The sequence below is a fragment of the Geotrypetes seraphini genome, chromosome 2 (genome assembly GCF_902459505.1).
Source record: "Geotrypetes seraphini chromosome 2, aGeoSer1.1, whole genome shotgun sequence".
NCBI classification, from domain to species: domain Eukaryota; kingdom Metazoa; phylum Chordata; class Amphibia; order Gymnophiona; family Dermophiidae; genus Geotrypetes; species Geotrypetes seraphini.
In genome coordinates, this window is record NC_047085.1 from 309086142 (window position 1) to 309102897 (window position 16756).

Consider the following 16756-nt stretch of genomic DNA (forward strand, 5'->3'; position numbering starts at 1 on the left):
CATAGAAGAATTGCACCTGTCCCGGCTCATTGCTGGACCAGCAGGGCAGTAAGGTAGGCCTGTGGTCGGACCAGGAGGGGAGAAGAGGGGCTGGGTGCAAAGCTGACAGGTCACCACAGGGAAGAGAGGGATTGGGACAGAGAGGGGGGTAAGGAGGGAAAGGGGAAGGCTGGCTGGTTGCAGAGCCGGCAGACAGGATACCTTGGAGAAGGGAGGAATTGCTCCTGTCCTCGGTACTTGAATATAAACTATCGATTTATATTTGAGTTAAAATTTTTTCCCCTTATAAAAAGGGGGAGGGATGTTCTCATTTATGTTTGGATGGGTTTATATTTGAGTATATATGATACTAGTCTTTAAGCCCGTTACATTAACGGGTGCTAGAATAGATCTGTCTGTCTGTCTGTCTGTGTTTCTTTATCTCTCTCTCCTTGGCCGCTGCCTGTATCCTTCTGTCTCCCCCCCCGAGCAAAGCTGTCTGCCCCCAGGACACACCTCCCCCCCAAAGCAGCCCCCTTTCCCTCTCCCTAACTGTCTCTCCATGGTCCTCTTCTGTCGTCCCCCCGAGCAAAGCTGTCTGTCCCCAGCACACCTCCCCGCAAAGCAGCCCCCTTTCCCTCTCCCTATCTCTCCATGGCCCCTTCTGTCTCCCCCAGCACACCCCTCCCCCCAAAGCAGCCCCCTTTTCCTCTCCCTATCTCTCCATGGCCCCTTCTGTCTCCCCCCAGCACACCCCTCCCCCCAAAGCAGCCCCCTTTCCCTCTCCCTGTCTCTCCATGGCCCCTTCTGTCTTCCCGTGCGTCAGAGGGAGCGTGCTACTTAGGTTGGAGAGAGGCCTGCGAGGTTCTTTAAAGCCGGCCCCAATCGCAGGCTGCTTTGAAGAAGAGGATCAGTGGCGTCGGCGGCAAGTGAGGGCGGGAGGGACACGGCGAGGACACGGGCAGGGAGAGAGGGCAGACGGTGAGTGAGAGGCAGCGGCGAGTGAGGGCGGACAGTGACGCGCCGAGGACAGGTTCTCCTGCTTCATGGCGGTGGGCGGGGCTGCAGGAAGACGTGTGAGTGTGACGGCAGTGGCAACCCCGACTCCTTCTTCTGCACGGAGGTGGAGAGTGGCTTGCGAGGTTCGCTACAGCGGCTGGCGAACCTCAGCAGGCCGCTTTGAAGAGGAGCGGGAGGGAGGAGTTGCTGGTGTCTTCTGCACAGTCACACGCAGGCGCCGTGAGGACTGGCACAGAAGCACACCTCACGCCACCAGGAATCATGATTTTTGAAAAGCGCATGCGCGCTTAGCCTTTTATTATTATTGATGTCCTAACTGGCTTAAAAATAACTGCATATAGAAAGTCGAAGCCTTCACAGGTCCCAGCTTTGGATATGTGGGAATAATACTGTCGACAGTGAGCAAAACGCTCATTATCTGACAGTTGAACATTGATCCCTTAGTATTTGGGAATCATTGATTCTATGGGCTGAGGTCATTTCCACCAAAAATGCAGCCTCCTAGAACAGGCATTTGAGCTCATAGGGCCCAATATAGAAGCAGCTCCTATTCAGATAAGTGATGCTGTTCTGAAAGTCTTCCCTGACCACCCCAGCAATATCCCAGAGCCAGATGTCATCATGGCTGCACTGATATTTAGCACTGGCAACCAGAAAAGTATCAAGATAAGCCAGGACAGCAAAATACTAGCTCTGGGTACCAGCGCTGTACATCAATGGTACTCATATACCTTCCTGAGACTACCTTACACCCAAATATTTAGAATCAGTATCCAAGTACAGCCCGGGGCTGAATACCTAGGTATCAACGTTGACTGAAGTATTTAAATATCTGGAAGGAGGAAGGGCTAGTAATTCAGAGATTCAATGAGAGTTTTCATCACCTGGGTGATACCGTAAGTCCATTGGAGGTTTTTCAATTGTATAGGACAATTAATGTTGTACAGAACTAAGGTTTCCTTCTACATGTTGGACATAAACACCAACTACACTGAATCCAAACTGAGTACTTAATTAGGCAGTCACCACTTTTGAAGTAGGCTGGAGAGGGGTGATCAGAAGGTGGAGTTAGGGAGGAACTGGCAGCTATGTGGGTGCTAGCAATTTTCCATGCTGATGCCCACAAAGTTAAACGACTAACTAGATCCACAAAAATAGCAGCTCTAACTTTGATCAATAAATTATGTGGGTAAAAGCACTGAATATTGGCTGCATAACTTCTGGGTCTCAGCCTAAAGTGTGTCAATTTTCCCCTCAATCCCCAGAACATCAAGAACCCCCCCTGGATCTGCCTCTTCTACTTCCACCTCTCCCATCCCAGAATATCCAGACTCTCTTCCCTGCCCCTACCCAAGTATCACCACAAGCCTTCCTGCCTAATCTGGTGGTCTTGCTGCTCAATATCCCACAAATAATCGGACTTCAAAGTGTGTTAACAAATGTGTTAAATGTAATATAACTGAAAAAGATGGATATGACTCCCAGTATGAATATAGTGCTCATAAATCACTGGAATGACCACAAAGCTGTAAATAAACCTAACATTTTCTCAATGTATGTTTTAATCACTTCACACTTTAAACTGTGGCATATTCACATAATCAAAATGTCAAAAAAGTGAACTTAAGTTTAGCAGCAAACTTTGTGCATTTTTTCCTGAGATCTGTTTTGGATGTTGAAATCTTCCTTTTTTTTGGTCTGGTGCAATCTGGTGGTCTTGCAAGAAATGGGCAGGAGCAATGTGCACTCACTGCTACCTCTTCAAAATGGCTGCCATGACTTCTGGCGGCAGCCTCGTGGTACTACTATAAAAAAAACTCCTTTGTTCCTCAAATAAATTACCTTATATTATAAAAACTGCATTATGTGTTTACTTGGATTTCCTTTGTCTAATATTATATTTTGTTTAGAGACCAGGAACCATTCAGTTTGATATATATGTAATAATAGGGGGAATCAGGAGGAGGCAAAACCTTTTTCACATCACATCCTAGATAGGAGACCCTACTTATTCCTGACTTTCCTTGTTAGGAGAATACAGTTTGTTCTTCCTATTTGTTTGGCCTATTGTGGAGAAAGGCCTTTGTTATACCTCCTCTGAAGGAGGAGGCTCCTTTGTTTCTCGTGTGAAGGAAGAAATCCTTAGCTCCTCTTTTGGTTCCCTCCAAAAAGCTGCAAGGAACTCCTGTTATGATGGTTTTGGCATGTAGGTCCATTCCTACCTCTAACAGGGAATGTTGATTCTCTTCTACAAACAGCAAGAAGACCAACAGCACATCATACTGAGAAACCATGCTTGAACAATAAATATACACATCAACAATAACAAGAAAATCAAACAAACCAAATGAAGCCATACTTCCCCCTTTATTCTTTCTTATCCAAGAGGGAAGCCAATGTCAGGCAACTTGCTGTAAGTGTTTTGTCCCCATAACCCCCTAAGAGTGCTGGCTCATGCTGACATCCAGTCTGTGGCCCTCACAGCCTGGATATTGGAATATAATCTCTTGATTTCTCTGTAAAGATTACTCATATTCTTCAGTGTACTTTGAAAGAAATCTACCAACAGGTCTTACAAGTTTCAAGTTTATTAAAAATTTGTTGCACACGCAATGTCAAGTACTTCAATGCATATAACAATTTAAAAATAGAGGACAAAATAAAACAATTGTATTACAAATAAACATAAGGTATAAACGTACAAATTTAATTACCGATACAAAAGGAGAGGGGGATGAGCTACAATCTTTAAAGAAACATTTAAGGAGAATATATCTGGAGGGTAATTAAAGAATAAATATAAGAAAATGAATAAATTTAGAAGAGAAGGTGGAAAAGTTTGCGACCTATACATAAGGTCTGATTAAGATTAAACATTAGAGCATAAGATTTAATGGTAGACGAGTTAACCTATCTATGTCTCAAATGCGTCTTTATACAAGAAACTTTTTAAAGAACTTTTGAATTTTTCTAATGAGGGTTCATCACGTAAGTAATTTGGTAGGTTGTTCCAGAGCTTGGGTGCTATAACCAAAAAAATAGTAGATCTCCTAGTACCTATTACTTTTAAAGAAGGGACAGTCAATAAATGCTGTTCTGATGATCTGAGTGTCCTAAATGGAAAATATGGAATCAAAAGACGATCCAGAAATATTGGTGCATTAGATTGTCGGATTTTAAAGGTTGACAATGCGATTTTAATAGAGGAGGCCTCTAAATTCCTTCTCTGTGACCAAGGCTTGGATTCAATGGCTGCAATATGAAAACAGTTGTTCTGTGAATTTTGGACAAGGACCATATCGAGTGTGTGTCTTGCTACATGAGTAAGGCCAGATATTAGAGTGTGGAGGCTCAAATCATTAAGGAGGGTAAGAAACTCGAGGGTGGAGGCGTTATTAAAGTCATCAAAGTGAATGTTAAGGTCGCCAAGTATGATCGGGTCGGATGTAGACGTACAGAAGTAAAAAAATAGTAGACTGAAGGCGAGTTAGAATGAGGCTGTTGACAGGTGGAGGGAGATATAATAGCAGATAGTCAGAAGAGGGGCTAATTTTTACTTTGAACTGAATGAATTCCAGAAGGCTGTTCCCAGGGGAAATTTCAATATTACAGACTAGTGAAATGCGGTGGATTATAGCTAGTCCACCGCCCTTCTTCCCTTTCCGGTGGTTATATTGATAGGTATAGCCTGGAGGGCAGGCATACTCAAGATAGCTTTCCTCACCTTCCGCCAACCAAGTCTTTATTATACAGAGCAAGTCAAAGTTTTCTGTATTATAGAGTCGTGAAGCAGGTGGTGCTTTGATTTAAGCGATTGTGAATTAATGAGACCGATTTTTAGCAAGTCAGAGGCCATTGGATTAAGAGACGAGCAAGGATAGATGAGATTTGCTTTCTGAGGGATCAAAGGATGAGGAGTTACATGGGAAACGGGAAATAGTAGAAATGAGACTGTCAAAAGTATCAGGTAAAGTAGAGCCAAGGGTGCGAAATTGGGGCGCCCTTAGGAGGTGCACGAAGGAATGCATTAAGAAGCGTTACTAGTTCCTTAGGTGTGCTCCTCTGGCATGCACTGAAGGCATGTGCCACAAGCAAGGTCAATTTATGAAGCATGAACTGGCACCTTAATTTTGTGGGTGGCCCATCCCCGATAAGCCTAGGAGCCTGGGTCTATCAGACCTTAGGCTTATTGGGGATGGGCTGGAAAGGGGCGGGCCGGACGGTAGGAATACCTGGCCGACTGGCCAACAATTAAAGATTAGTGGGGGGGAGGTCGGTAGGGGGAGTTAGTGCAGGGGGAGGTCTGGAGGGGGGCATCCTCCATCAGGAGGGGTTGGACAACCTCCTGCTGGCGATCGGGGGCATCTTCCGGCAGGAGGGGTTGGGTACCCTCCTATCGGTGATCAGGGGTTGGGCATCCTCCTGCTGGCAATCGGGGGTGGGGGTGTCCTCCGTGAGGGGTTGGGTACCCTCCTGCTGGTGATCTTCGGAGGGGAGGGGGGACAGGCAGCTGCTATACCTATCGTGGCAGGGAAATCCCTTGCCGCGGTAAGATAGCGGCTTTGTGTACTTACAATGTAGGCCAGCATTTTGCAGGCCTACATTGTAAGCGTCTCCCGCTCTACATTTTTTTTAAAAACGTGTGTCCCGATTGGCTGATTAGACAGCTGTAGGACACCTACAGCTGCCTAAAATCGGGACGCACTTTGCAAAATCCAGGCCTTAGTGAAGAGTAATTGAAATCAGTAACTAGTTACTTTTTACCCCATGTAACTAGTAATGGTAACTAGTTACTTTTTTACAGTAACTAGCACAGCGCTGGTTGGGGGCATTGCCTGACAGGATCTTAAAAGCAGTGATGCCTAATTTAAACCTGATCCTTGTGGTTATGGGTAGCTTCCAATGCAGCCTTCAGATCAAAAGGTTTGCTCGCCCTTGCTATAAGGGATCTAATTTTCTCCAAGAACTAAAGAAACACTGTATGACTTATTCAATTCACTGCTGCACAAGAGAAAGGTTCAATTTACTGCTTTGTTCTCAGACATGAAAGTAGAAATGCTGCTGTTTAGTTTATTATTACTGGCAGGGAAATGCTCAAAACCTAATGCTGGTGCCAAGCACCAGACTAGCACCAGTGTTAGGGCTAGATTCACTAACCCCTGATTCTGTCTCCGATCTGTTCCAGATTGCATGCAGGCCGACAAATTCACAAAAGGCCTGCATGCAAATGGGGATGATCACTGACACGTCCCCCACACGGCACGGATCACTAGAGAGTGATCCTGGAGCATGCGCAGACCCTGATAGTAGTGACAGGAGAAGCAGCCTCCTGTCACTGCTGTCAGGGCTTCTGTTGTTTGTTTGTTTGTTTTTTTAATCGGGCAGATAGTTTGCATGTATTACACACGCAAAATAACTGCTCGGTTAAAAAAAAAATAAAAAGCCCTCCCCAAAGTACCTCCTCTGTCCCCAAGGCCCCCCAAAATGCCCCCCCCCCCCCGCGCCGATGCCCCACAAAAGGCAGGAGGGATGCCAACTCCTTCCTGCCATCTCAAAACCGTCCTGGCAGGGCCTGGCCCACCTCCCTCCCTGTAGCATAAGATAGGCCGGCTGGCTGGCTGGGCCGGACCCAACCCCTCCCCATACCTTTTAAGTCATTGGGAGCAGGAGGGGTGCTCGGTATCTCCTGCTCCTACAACCTCCTGCACAGCAATGACGGCCTTAGGCCACACCCCGATGCATCATCTGATGCATGGGGAGGGGCCTCAGGCCCTGATTGGCTGAGGCACCTCGGGCTCCTCAGCCAATCAGAGACTTCCTTAGGGAGGAAAGTAAGAGAGGAAATCCCTGATTGGCCATTGTTTTTGGCCAGAGACTTCCTTAGACTCATCCATAAGGAAGTCCCTGATTGGCTGAGGAGCCCGAGGGCATCGGTGTGGGGGAGGGGGTGCATTGGCACGGGGGGGGGGCGGGCATCAGTGCAGAAGGGGCATCGGCGGGGGATAAGTGCAGGGAGCATCGGAGCGGGGGGGGGGGGGGCTGGTTAAAACCACTGGCTGGCAATGCGTTTTACATAATATATAAAAAAGGAAGAATTATGTATTCTGCAAAAGCGCATTGCCAGACCATGGTTTTAAAGAGCAAGAGAGTCGGTAAGAAGTGAAGCGACTGGTCCTCAGCAATCGCTTCACTTCGGATCGGCAAGCCCAATCGGTCTTCCTTCTTTTGTTTTATTTTTATTTATTATTGTAATTAATTACTTTTCTATCACCAAAAATCCTCTCGTTTCCAATGTCTCAATTGTCATAGTTTTAGGTTTACCCCATATTATTTTATTTTATCTATTCATATTAAATGTTTTAATTTGTGATATTGTAAACCACCCAGATACATGTGATGATTGGTATATCAAGCCATGAATTAACTTGAATCGCGTTTCTGCCTACTTTGCATGCCGCTTCCCCTAATTTGCATGCACGGATCGGAAGCAGATCGCATGAGAGGTTAGTGAATCATGTCGGAGGGAAATTGGGTCGCATAGGGATCACAAACCGATTGGTACATGATCGGTTTGCTTAGTGAATCCAGCCCTTAATGAGCATAGAATGCTCAGATGGCTGTAGCGTGGGAGACAATGTGTGCACCATAGATTAGTGCAAATAGCATTCAAATGAAGTCAAATGGTATTAATGAGGTCATTTCCTAGTCCCTCCCATGCCCAGAGAACAGCGCACAAAACAAAGCAACCCTTACTGCTGAAAACCTAATGCCAACTTCGAGCAAGGTTAGAGTTTTTGAACAGCGGATTTTCCACGATTGGTTTTATTTAGTTTAGGTACATAAGGAAGTCCTTGCAAGCTGCTTAATGCTGGCAGTGGCTGTGAGACAAATATGTATGAGTCAGAGCAAACCTGAAACTGATAGCACAAGCTGGTACCTGTTTCCAGCTTAAATATAAGTCTTCCAAATAAAGCAAAATTGGGAAGCTTATATTTAAAAGGCACAGAAAACAGGCATCAATGTTTGTTTCACCTTCAGGTTTGCTTGGTGCATGCGCCCAAGAGCTGAGCTTACTATATAGCTCTTGCGCACATGCGCCAGGCATGTTCCTCCCCTTAACTTCCCAATGCTCAACGCTAACAGTACACATATAATTTGCATGCTATTAGTGTTGAACATTGGGAAATTATTTTGCTGCACTGTTCTCGTGGAATTTCCCGCCATTGTTCCATATAGCACTGGAGTTTTGAGCATCAGCCCATCAGAATTTCTGGCTGACCACTGCTAGAGATTGTCGAAAGATCTAGCTATCATGCATTAGATACAAGAACTACAAAACAGCAGCTGACATTTATGCTATATGAAGAAATATTGAGATCCTATCTTATGCTCCTTACGTGTTCATAGAGCTTCTTCCCAAACGTTTTCCTTCTAGAAGCACGCTCACACATGATCTGCAAAGCGCGTTCAGCCACACCTATTGTTCTCATACAGTGGTGAATACGGCCTGGCCCAAGTCTCCCTTGAGCGATCTCAAATCCTCTTCCTTCACCTTCATAAAGAGTAAAACAAGCATTAAAGAATCATCTAAAAGGTGCTCAAATACACAGTACAACTGTTTGTATATTTACCCATACTGTAAGTATATTATTTTAGTGGGGCTAAAAACAGATTCCTTGTCATAAAAAAATTAGCTTGTAGATTTATTGAGGGCAATTTCATAAAAGGATACTATATAATATAGACAATTAAGCAGTTTAGCTTTTATAAAATAAGCTCGCCTAGGGCCAAATGCACTAAACTTACCGACTGTCGCTAAACCGGTTTTGCAATCGATCAGATTCTCTGACCAGATGCACAAAACTGCTGTCCATGTGTTTCTCTGAGCGATCACTCATTCTCCGATCTGAGCATACAAATGAGGGGATTAGTACTGAAATGCATTGCAAACTAGGCGAGCGATCGATGCACAAAATGGCTACCAGCAGAAGAAACACCGATTGGGTTTGCCGATCCGAAAAAGAGCGATTTGTGAAGACCAGTCACACACTATCCTTGCTGACTCTTCTACCCTGAAAAGTAACATAATCTGTATCGAAGTTATACTATAAAACTAAATATAGCTATGCAGTGGAACTTATGCTTGTGTTATACGCTTGTACAATCCCTAGTACTGAGTATTGTAGATTACTGTAACAGCCTATACCTATCATGCCCAAATTACATGATAAAACAATTACAGACAGTTCAGAACACAGCCCTCAGAATCATCTACTCACTAGGCAAACATGACCACATCACCAAAGCATACCTAGACTCACACTGGCTACCAATAAAAGCAAGATCCCAGTTCAAATTCTACTGTCTACTATACAAAGTAATACATGGAACAGCACCCAGCTACCTAAACAACAGACTACACCGTAACCTCTCACACAGATTAAGGAGAACCCAGAGCCTATTCACTCACCCCCCTCTCAAAGGAACACGACGAAAGAAACTATACGACAGCCTTTTAGCGACACAGGCAGCAAAGATCGATACTACCATCACCAATCTACTGACCAAATCAATAGACATTAAAGCATTCCGAAAAGAAATCAAAACTCATCTCTTCAAAAAACACTTCCCTTCATCATAACCTCACAAAAGTATTAGAAAATGCTCTCATGACTACCCTAACACCACCACCAGCAACACCTCGAATCCGGACAGTATTATCTCTATTCATCTAAACAACAGAATCCGGACAATATTATCTCTATTCGTCTAAACAACCTATCACTATCTACTATCTACTATCTACTACCAATTTATCGTGGAAAAGTCCAGAATAACAATTGTAACTTAACGCATTCTTGATTATATGTACTGCAATGCTACTGGAAATGTCCAGTCTTCTAACTTGTAATCCGCTTAGAACCGCAAGGCACAAGCGGAATAGAAATCACTAATGTAATGTAATGTAATGTAATATAGTATGTGCATTGTGAGCTTGTGTTCAAGTCGTGTTCTATGCAGTTAGAACGCTGCCTCACTGTTCGCTTTTACAACAGCGCTGTCCAACAGCTTCAAACAGCTACCTCCGACAACTCCAAAACAAGAAAAAATCTCTACCGGAATTCCTTATATTGCATTTTACGACACCTTCGACATGAACAAATAAGCCACGCCTAAGACTGATGTACAACAGGCACATGCGTACATGCAGCAAGAACCAATTGGAATATACTGAGAATGTGTTTAAATCGCTCTCACAGCGCTCGATCAAATGAGATTAGGGCGAGACTCTGCTCAAATAATTTGCATGTCAACTCGGTTGTGCATCAATTGCTCGGCCAACAGGGATCCAGTCGGTATTACCAACTGACTTTAGTGCGTCCGGCTCATAGTGATCAACAGTAGAGGACAAACTCTCCCAAACAAATTTACAACTGCTCTAAAGAAAGTGTAAAGTGTCCATGTTCCCTATGTATGTACCATAGACAAATTAAAATTAAAGCATTGCACACATTAAAAAAGGCACAGGAGAACAGCCACAACAGGTATCTGATACAGCACCAATACAATACAATGAAACATCTTTATAGTTAATGAGAAATGCAGTTGGGACATACAGACAAATAAGCCGATTCTCTAAAGTCACCATGCATTTAGCAATGGCGCTAAACCATCGTTAGAGGCATGGATTTTACCGCCCGATTATTAAAATGGCTCACTGTGGGGTTTCCCATGCTTTCTAGCAGCCTTCGATTGTATTATGTAAATGTAGTACAATGAGGTCATTAATATTAAAACATTAATGGGTCATTAATATTAAAATGACCTCTCTGGGGGATTCTTAAAAAGGAAGGCCCCTCCATTTATGAAGACTCAGGGCCAATGTTTACAGGCAGGGTCTGAGCTGTCTTAGCCTTACCTTTCCTGTCAGTGCCTGAGCGCTGATTGGCTCAGGAACTGACAGGAAAATAAATCAGCTCAGACCCGCTATCAGCCCCAATTCCTTGTAGCCCAAAAGCCTGGTAGTCTAGTGCTCCTCTGCCATTGCCCCCCCTCTCCCCCCAGCCGATGCCCCACCCCATGCAGAAGACTGGCAGTAGGGATGCCCACTCCCTCCTGCCGCAGGCTTTTTTTTTTAATGGGCGCAGCTGTTGTGTGTGCACAACACTCACACAAGAGCTGTACACATAACCCCCCCTACCGACGCCCCCCACCACACAAGCCTGGTGGTCTAGTGGACCTTTCCTTCTCTCTGAACCCTCTCCCCCCACCCTCTCAACCCAACATGCTCTCTCCCCATGCACCCTCCCCTCCAGTGTATAGCACCTTTCCCTCCTTTTCTGCCAGGTCCAGCAGTACCTCTTCTCCTTTCCTTTTACCTCCCCCTTGTTCATCAGTGCCCCTTCTCCCTTCCCTGCTCCCCTTGTCCAGCAGTACCTCTTCTCCCTTCCCTGCCGCCCCTGTCCAGCAGTACCCCTTTCTCCCTTCCCTGCTCCCTTTGTCCAGCAGTACCCTTTCTCCCTTCCCTGCTCCCCTTATCGAGCAGTAACCTTTCTCCCTTCCTTCCTCCCCTCCTCCCTTGTCCAGCAATACCTGTATTTTGCAGCTGCGGTCTTGTATATGATCTCACAGGAAGAGAGGATCTGGTGCTGGCGTCAAGTGACTTGCAACTTCCTTCCGCCGTTGCGTATGCTGGGACTCCTGCCTTTGCATATCTGCCAGATACGCAAAGGCAGGAGTCCCGGCATACGTGACGGCAGCAGGAAGTTGCAAGTCAGCTGACGCCAACACAGGAGCCTCTCTTCCTGCCCAGTGTGCAAGATTGCGCCAGTATCAGCTGACTTGCAACTTCCTGCTGCCATCGCTTGCCTTTGCGCATCTGGCAGATACGCGAAGGCAGAAGTCCCCGCATACACGAAGGCTGCAGGAAGTTACAAGTCAGTTGACGCTGGCGCCTCTCTTCCTGCCCAGAGTGCAAGATCGGGTACAAGATCACAGGCCGCAAAATAGCACCCGGGGGACTGCGAGTTTGAGACCGCTGGCATACACCTACACAGAATACAGTAAACTCTCTCTATGCTTTAAGTCTAGAGGTGCCTAACTCCTAGGCACCATTCGGCATGATTGTCAATCAACTGCTAGGTATCATTTATAGAACTGCACCTAGTGGCGCCTAACTCAACTTAGGCATGACTAGACATCCTAATGTTGGGTGCTGGTATATTAGGCCAGGGTTTACTGGCACCTAACACAGACACCTAGCGATGCATAAGTCATAGCATGCCTATTTTCTGACCCTAGCCATGCCTACTTTGCGGGTAGGCACAGGCAGGCGCTGCTAAGTGCCGCTCTGAGTTTTGTGCAGAACACATAAGTAATGGTTTTAAAATCAGCTAGACATCCTCAATCTAGGTGCCACTTACAGAATTAGGCCCTTTGTATAGGCTTGAATTTCTGATTTATTATACTTTCTGACTCTCCTCACTCAGCAATAAAATTAAAATTTGCATATGGTTTGGAAAAAAGTGGCATGCCTTATGAGCAGGACAGGAAATGGATTTAAAAATACAGCCAACTCTGAATCATGCATTTATAATGAAATTCAAAGGGGAAGCAAGAGAACCTTTCCAGGGAGTGATAAACAGGAAAGCTGGCAGGATGTGGACAAAAATATCTGTGTACGTACAGCTGTTTATTCAATCTGGAAGCTGTATATCTTTGAAGACATTTTACAAGTTCATTGATGTTTTGTGACTATTTTGGAAAACACTTAAATCTCTAGTGTCAGTTCGCTAACTAAAAAAAAAAAATGCTTCAGTAGAGTCTTGAAATGCTACACATAATCTCAGTAAGCATTAAAGACAAACTGGCTTATCTGGAAATATCAACATAATATAAACCACATTGAGGGTAATTTTATACCAAGGTGTCTAGGCGTTAAAGATACATAACTGTAAGTTGTACCAACTTTATAAAAGCAAATTGAAATTGGACCAAATCTCTAGGAGCACTTCTGTGAGTTTAGATAAAGGTTACCAAGAGGATGCTGTCTTTTGAATGATCTCGGCACAAATTCTCTAAATGGCGCCGTACGTAAAGCACCCAACCGCCACCTAACTTGTTTTAATTGGTTCACTGAACTGATTAAAAACCAATTAAAACACTGTAAAAAAATGGAGGCACCTCCAAAAATGGTACTGTTGTCCTGACTAAGGAGACGCCTTGCAATGCCTATAGCCACTGTAGACACGATTCTCATGTAAGGTAGGCGTTACATATGTATGCCTTTAAAAACTCTGGCCTACATTTCCAGCACCTACCATTCATCTAGCTGTGATTTTCTAAACGGCGCCATTGCATGACTGACATGCGATTGGCATTGCTTTTGTAAGTGGCAGCTGATATAGGTGCCGTTTAGAGAATTTGGGCCTTACTGGATTGCAATGATAAAGTTATATTCATTTTCATTTTATTTGCACACTAGCTGATGTTCTAGAATTCAAATGATCTACTTACACATTTTGAATATCCTTTTTTTCACTCATCTTGGAAGACCATGACTATATTTTGAAATTCCGTCTAAGTAACTGAGGAGGATTTCTTATATGAAGGTCAGTAAATATTTTGTGAGACTTAGGGGCAAATTTTATAAATAACATCCCGATTGTAGGCAGTGGTAGGCGCCCTACCGCTGTCTAACCAGCCAATCAGGGTGCACGTTTAAAAAAACACAAAATCCTGAGGCAGGCCGCCTACACTGTAGGTGTCTGTTACGGGTGTAGGGAGACGCGTCGGGACACTTAAGCTTGCCCAAGGTTGGCCGTAGGCTTGGTTTTGCCCGGTGGCCTTGGACGAGCTTAAGCAGCCCTAGGCACATCCCTAGGGCTGCGATAGGCACCTGAAATGTTGGCCAGCAAAATACTTGTCTACATGTCAAATAAACGCGGCCGCTGAGCTGATCACGGCAAGGGAATCCCCCTGCTGCAATCAGCTCAGTGGCTGCAGCAGGGACCCCCCAACAAAGTTCCCCAGCAGGAGGGATGCCCATTCCCTCCTGCCAGCAGGCTCCCAAACCCATGACCTCCCAAATCGTCGATACCCCCAACATTCCCCCAGACACCACCCCACACCCCCGGGCACCTTTTGTAATAAGGTTGGCCAAGGGATGTCTACTCCCTCCAGCCGACAGGCCCGCCTCTTCACAATGACAGGCCTTCCCCTTTCCAGTGTATCCTGGGATGCACCGGTGAGGGGCCTAAGAGTCCGACTGGCCAGATACCTAAGTGGGCATCCCTCCTGCCAGGGGACTTTGAGGGGGGTTCAGGGGTGGTGGCAGGAGAGACTGGGTATCCCTCCTGCCACAGACAGTCTGGGGGGGTTCGGGAGTGGTGGCAGGAAGGAATGGGCATTCCTCATGCCACAAACATTCTTGGAGGGAGATTCCCTTGCTGTGATCAGCTGATGGCAATGTGATTCTCTAACCAGTGCCTGTGACATGAGCACCAGTTAGAGAATCAGGTAGCGATTCTGTATAGGACACTGGTGTGCGATTCTCAGCCACCACTTAGGCAGCAGCTGAGACCAGCGTCCTATACAGAATCTGCCCCTTAGAGTCCTTTTTAATAAAGTTTAGCACATGTAAACAGACATTAACATGAATTAAATGCCATCAAAAGATTAGGTTCTTACCTTTGCTAATCTTCTTTCTTCTAAATCCACGCTCTATTCCTGGACAAGTGGGTTATTCATCCCTAGTCGTGAGACTGCTTGTAGGAAGCCTCATTTACATAATTTTTTTAGACCCTCTTACCTCAGGACTGCCCTCAGGTATTTAGGCTGTGGATGCATAAACCACTTATCTAGGAATAGAGTGGGATTGTACAAGAAGTGGCATTTAGATATACAATAGAATGTGCAGCATTTAGTGTTCACTAATGTCCGTTGGGGCATGCTAAGTAAAAGGACTTCTTAGTGATAGATATTCAGGTGGATTTTGATTGTTATAAAATTATAAAAGCAACATATGCACTTATATGATTTTGCAAATTACTAATAAATTACTAACAATTTTGGGAAAGCAGAGGAAAACCCCCCCAATACATTTTCCACTCAAAACCTTGTTGCAATCTTAATAGTAGTTCAAATCCTCACAATGTCAATGACTACATAATCTCTTATGCCACATGTGTCAAACACAAGGCCCACCTGGCTGTTTTATGCGGCCTGCGGTGACTGTGTGCCTGACACTATACTGTAGTGAAACCCTCTCCAGGAGCTTCCTTGAGTCTCAACTCCCCCACCTACCAACCGGGGTTGGAGGGAGGCCTACGGAGCAGGAGGGACTGAGCACCCCTCCTGCTCCCAACTTTTAATGGGGTGTCGGGCCGTGCCGTGCCGGGGGTGGGCTGTGCCGGTCGCAGGTGGGAGGCCTATGGAACAGGAGGGACTGAACACCCAACTTTTAACGGGGTGTCGGGCCATGCCGGTCAGGGGGGTAGGCCATGCTGGTTGGGAGGCTTTATTGTTCATTTTTTTAAATAGGCCTTATATTTTGCGGCCTTTTAAAAAAATGAAAAAAAAAAAAAAAAAAAGCCGACAGAAGCCCTGACAGCAGTGACAGGAGGCTGCTTTTCCTGTCACTACTGTCAGGGTCTGTGCATGCTCCAGGATCGCTCTCTAGCAATCCGTGCCGTGGGTGGGGGTGGTGGGGGTGTCAATGATCGTCCCCATTTGCATGCAGGCCTTTTGTGAATTTGTTGGCCTGCATGCAATCGGAAATGGATCAAAGACAGAATTGGGGGTTAGTGAATCTAGCCCTATGTGTTTATTTGCTGGTATTGCTTCAAGGAACCTTTTTTCAAGCCCAGGTCTGGGTTTTTGAAGAACAGACTTTTCTCAGGTGATTCTGAGTTTTTCTCTGTTCTGTTTTTCCCGACCTATTTAAGAGCCAATGATATTAATGGGACTTTATTGAGTAGCAGATACATTGGAAGTCTGTACCGGAAGCTTTGAGGCTCAGTTTGTTTAAATGAATTTAATTTGGGTCCTTGTAGCATAAGCAGCAAATTATATTTTCAATAATATTTTATTTTGATCATTCAGTTAGTGCCAGGATGGAGGTCTAGGAGCAAAGTTAGGGCAAAGGCCTGGAGTTACTCAGGCACCACCAACATTCCGTGGTGGTTCCCAACATTCCGTGGTGGTTCCCAAAGAGTTACTTGGTTAACTTAGGACAGCAAAAAGGTCTCCTAAGTTAATCAGTAACTATCTGGATTCCACTGCTAAATATCGGTAATACCCATGTAACTCCTGGCAGACATCCAAGTAGTTAGATATTCATCAGTGCTGGTATACATACCGATAGGGTTCGGCATTGAATTTCCACATTTAATTCAGCTTGCAATAAAAAATACACTAACGGCCACTGGATGAATATTGACCAGCTTTGTCTTAGAATAATAGCTTTCATTGATTTCTTTTTAAATCAATGACAAATAAACTGAGCAAACTCACCTAGTAATATATTGGAAACAGGTACTCGGACTTGATTAAAATGTATTTCAAAATGTCCACCATGGGAAGCATCTAAAAGTAATTACCAAATCAAGATTTGAGAAAAAATTTGTGTCTTTTTATTTTAAACTTTTATTTATATATATATCTGTCTCTGGGAAAAGATGACTAAAGTAATGGCTGATTTTTCATGTCATGGGTCCATAAGCATTCTGAAAAAGTTATATGTTTGAACTTCTGTAAC

General features: G+C 44.9%; 1 protein-coding gene across 1 annotated transcript in view; it reads right to left on the bottom strand.

Moving 5' to 3' along the window:
• The window catches only part of ACAD11 (acyl-CoA dehydrogenase family member 11), a 258546-nt gene that overhangs the window by 46595 nt on the left and 195195 nt on the right, over nucleotides 1-16756 (bottom strand). The window contains exons 16-17 of the mRNA XM_033929962.1: nucleotides 16513-16584; nucleotides 8397-8551 (exon numbers count right to left, since the gene is read on the bottom strand). Of these exons, the coding sequence (XP_033785853.1) occupies nucleotides 8397-8551; nucleotides 16513-16584 (227 nt within the window). The remainder of the gene's footprint in view (nucleotides 1-8396; nucleotides 8552-16512; nucleotides 16585-16756) is intronic.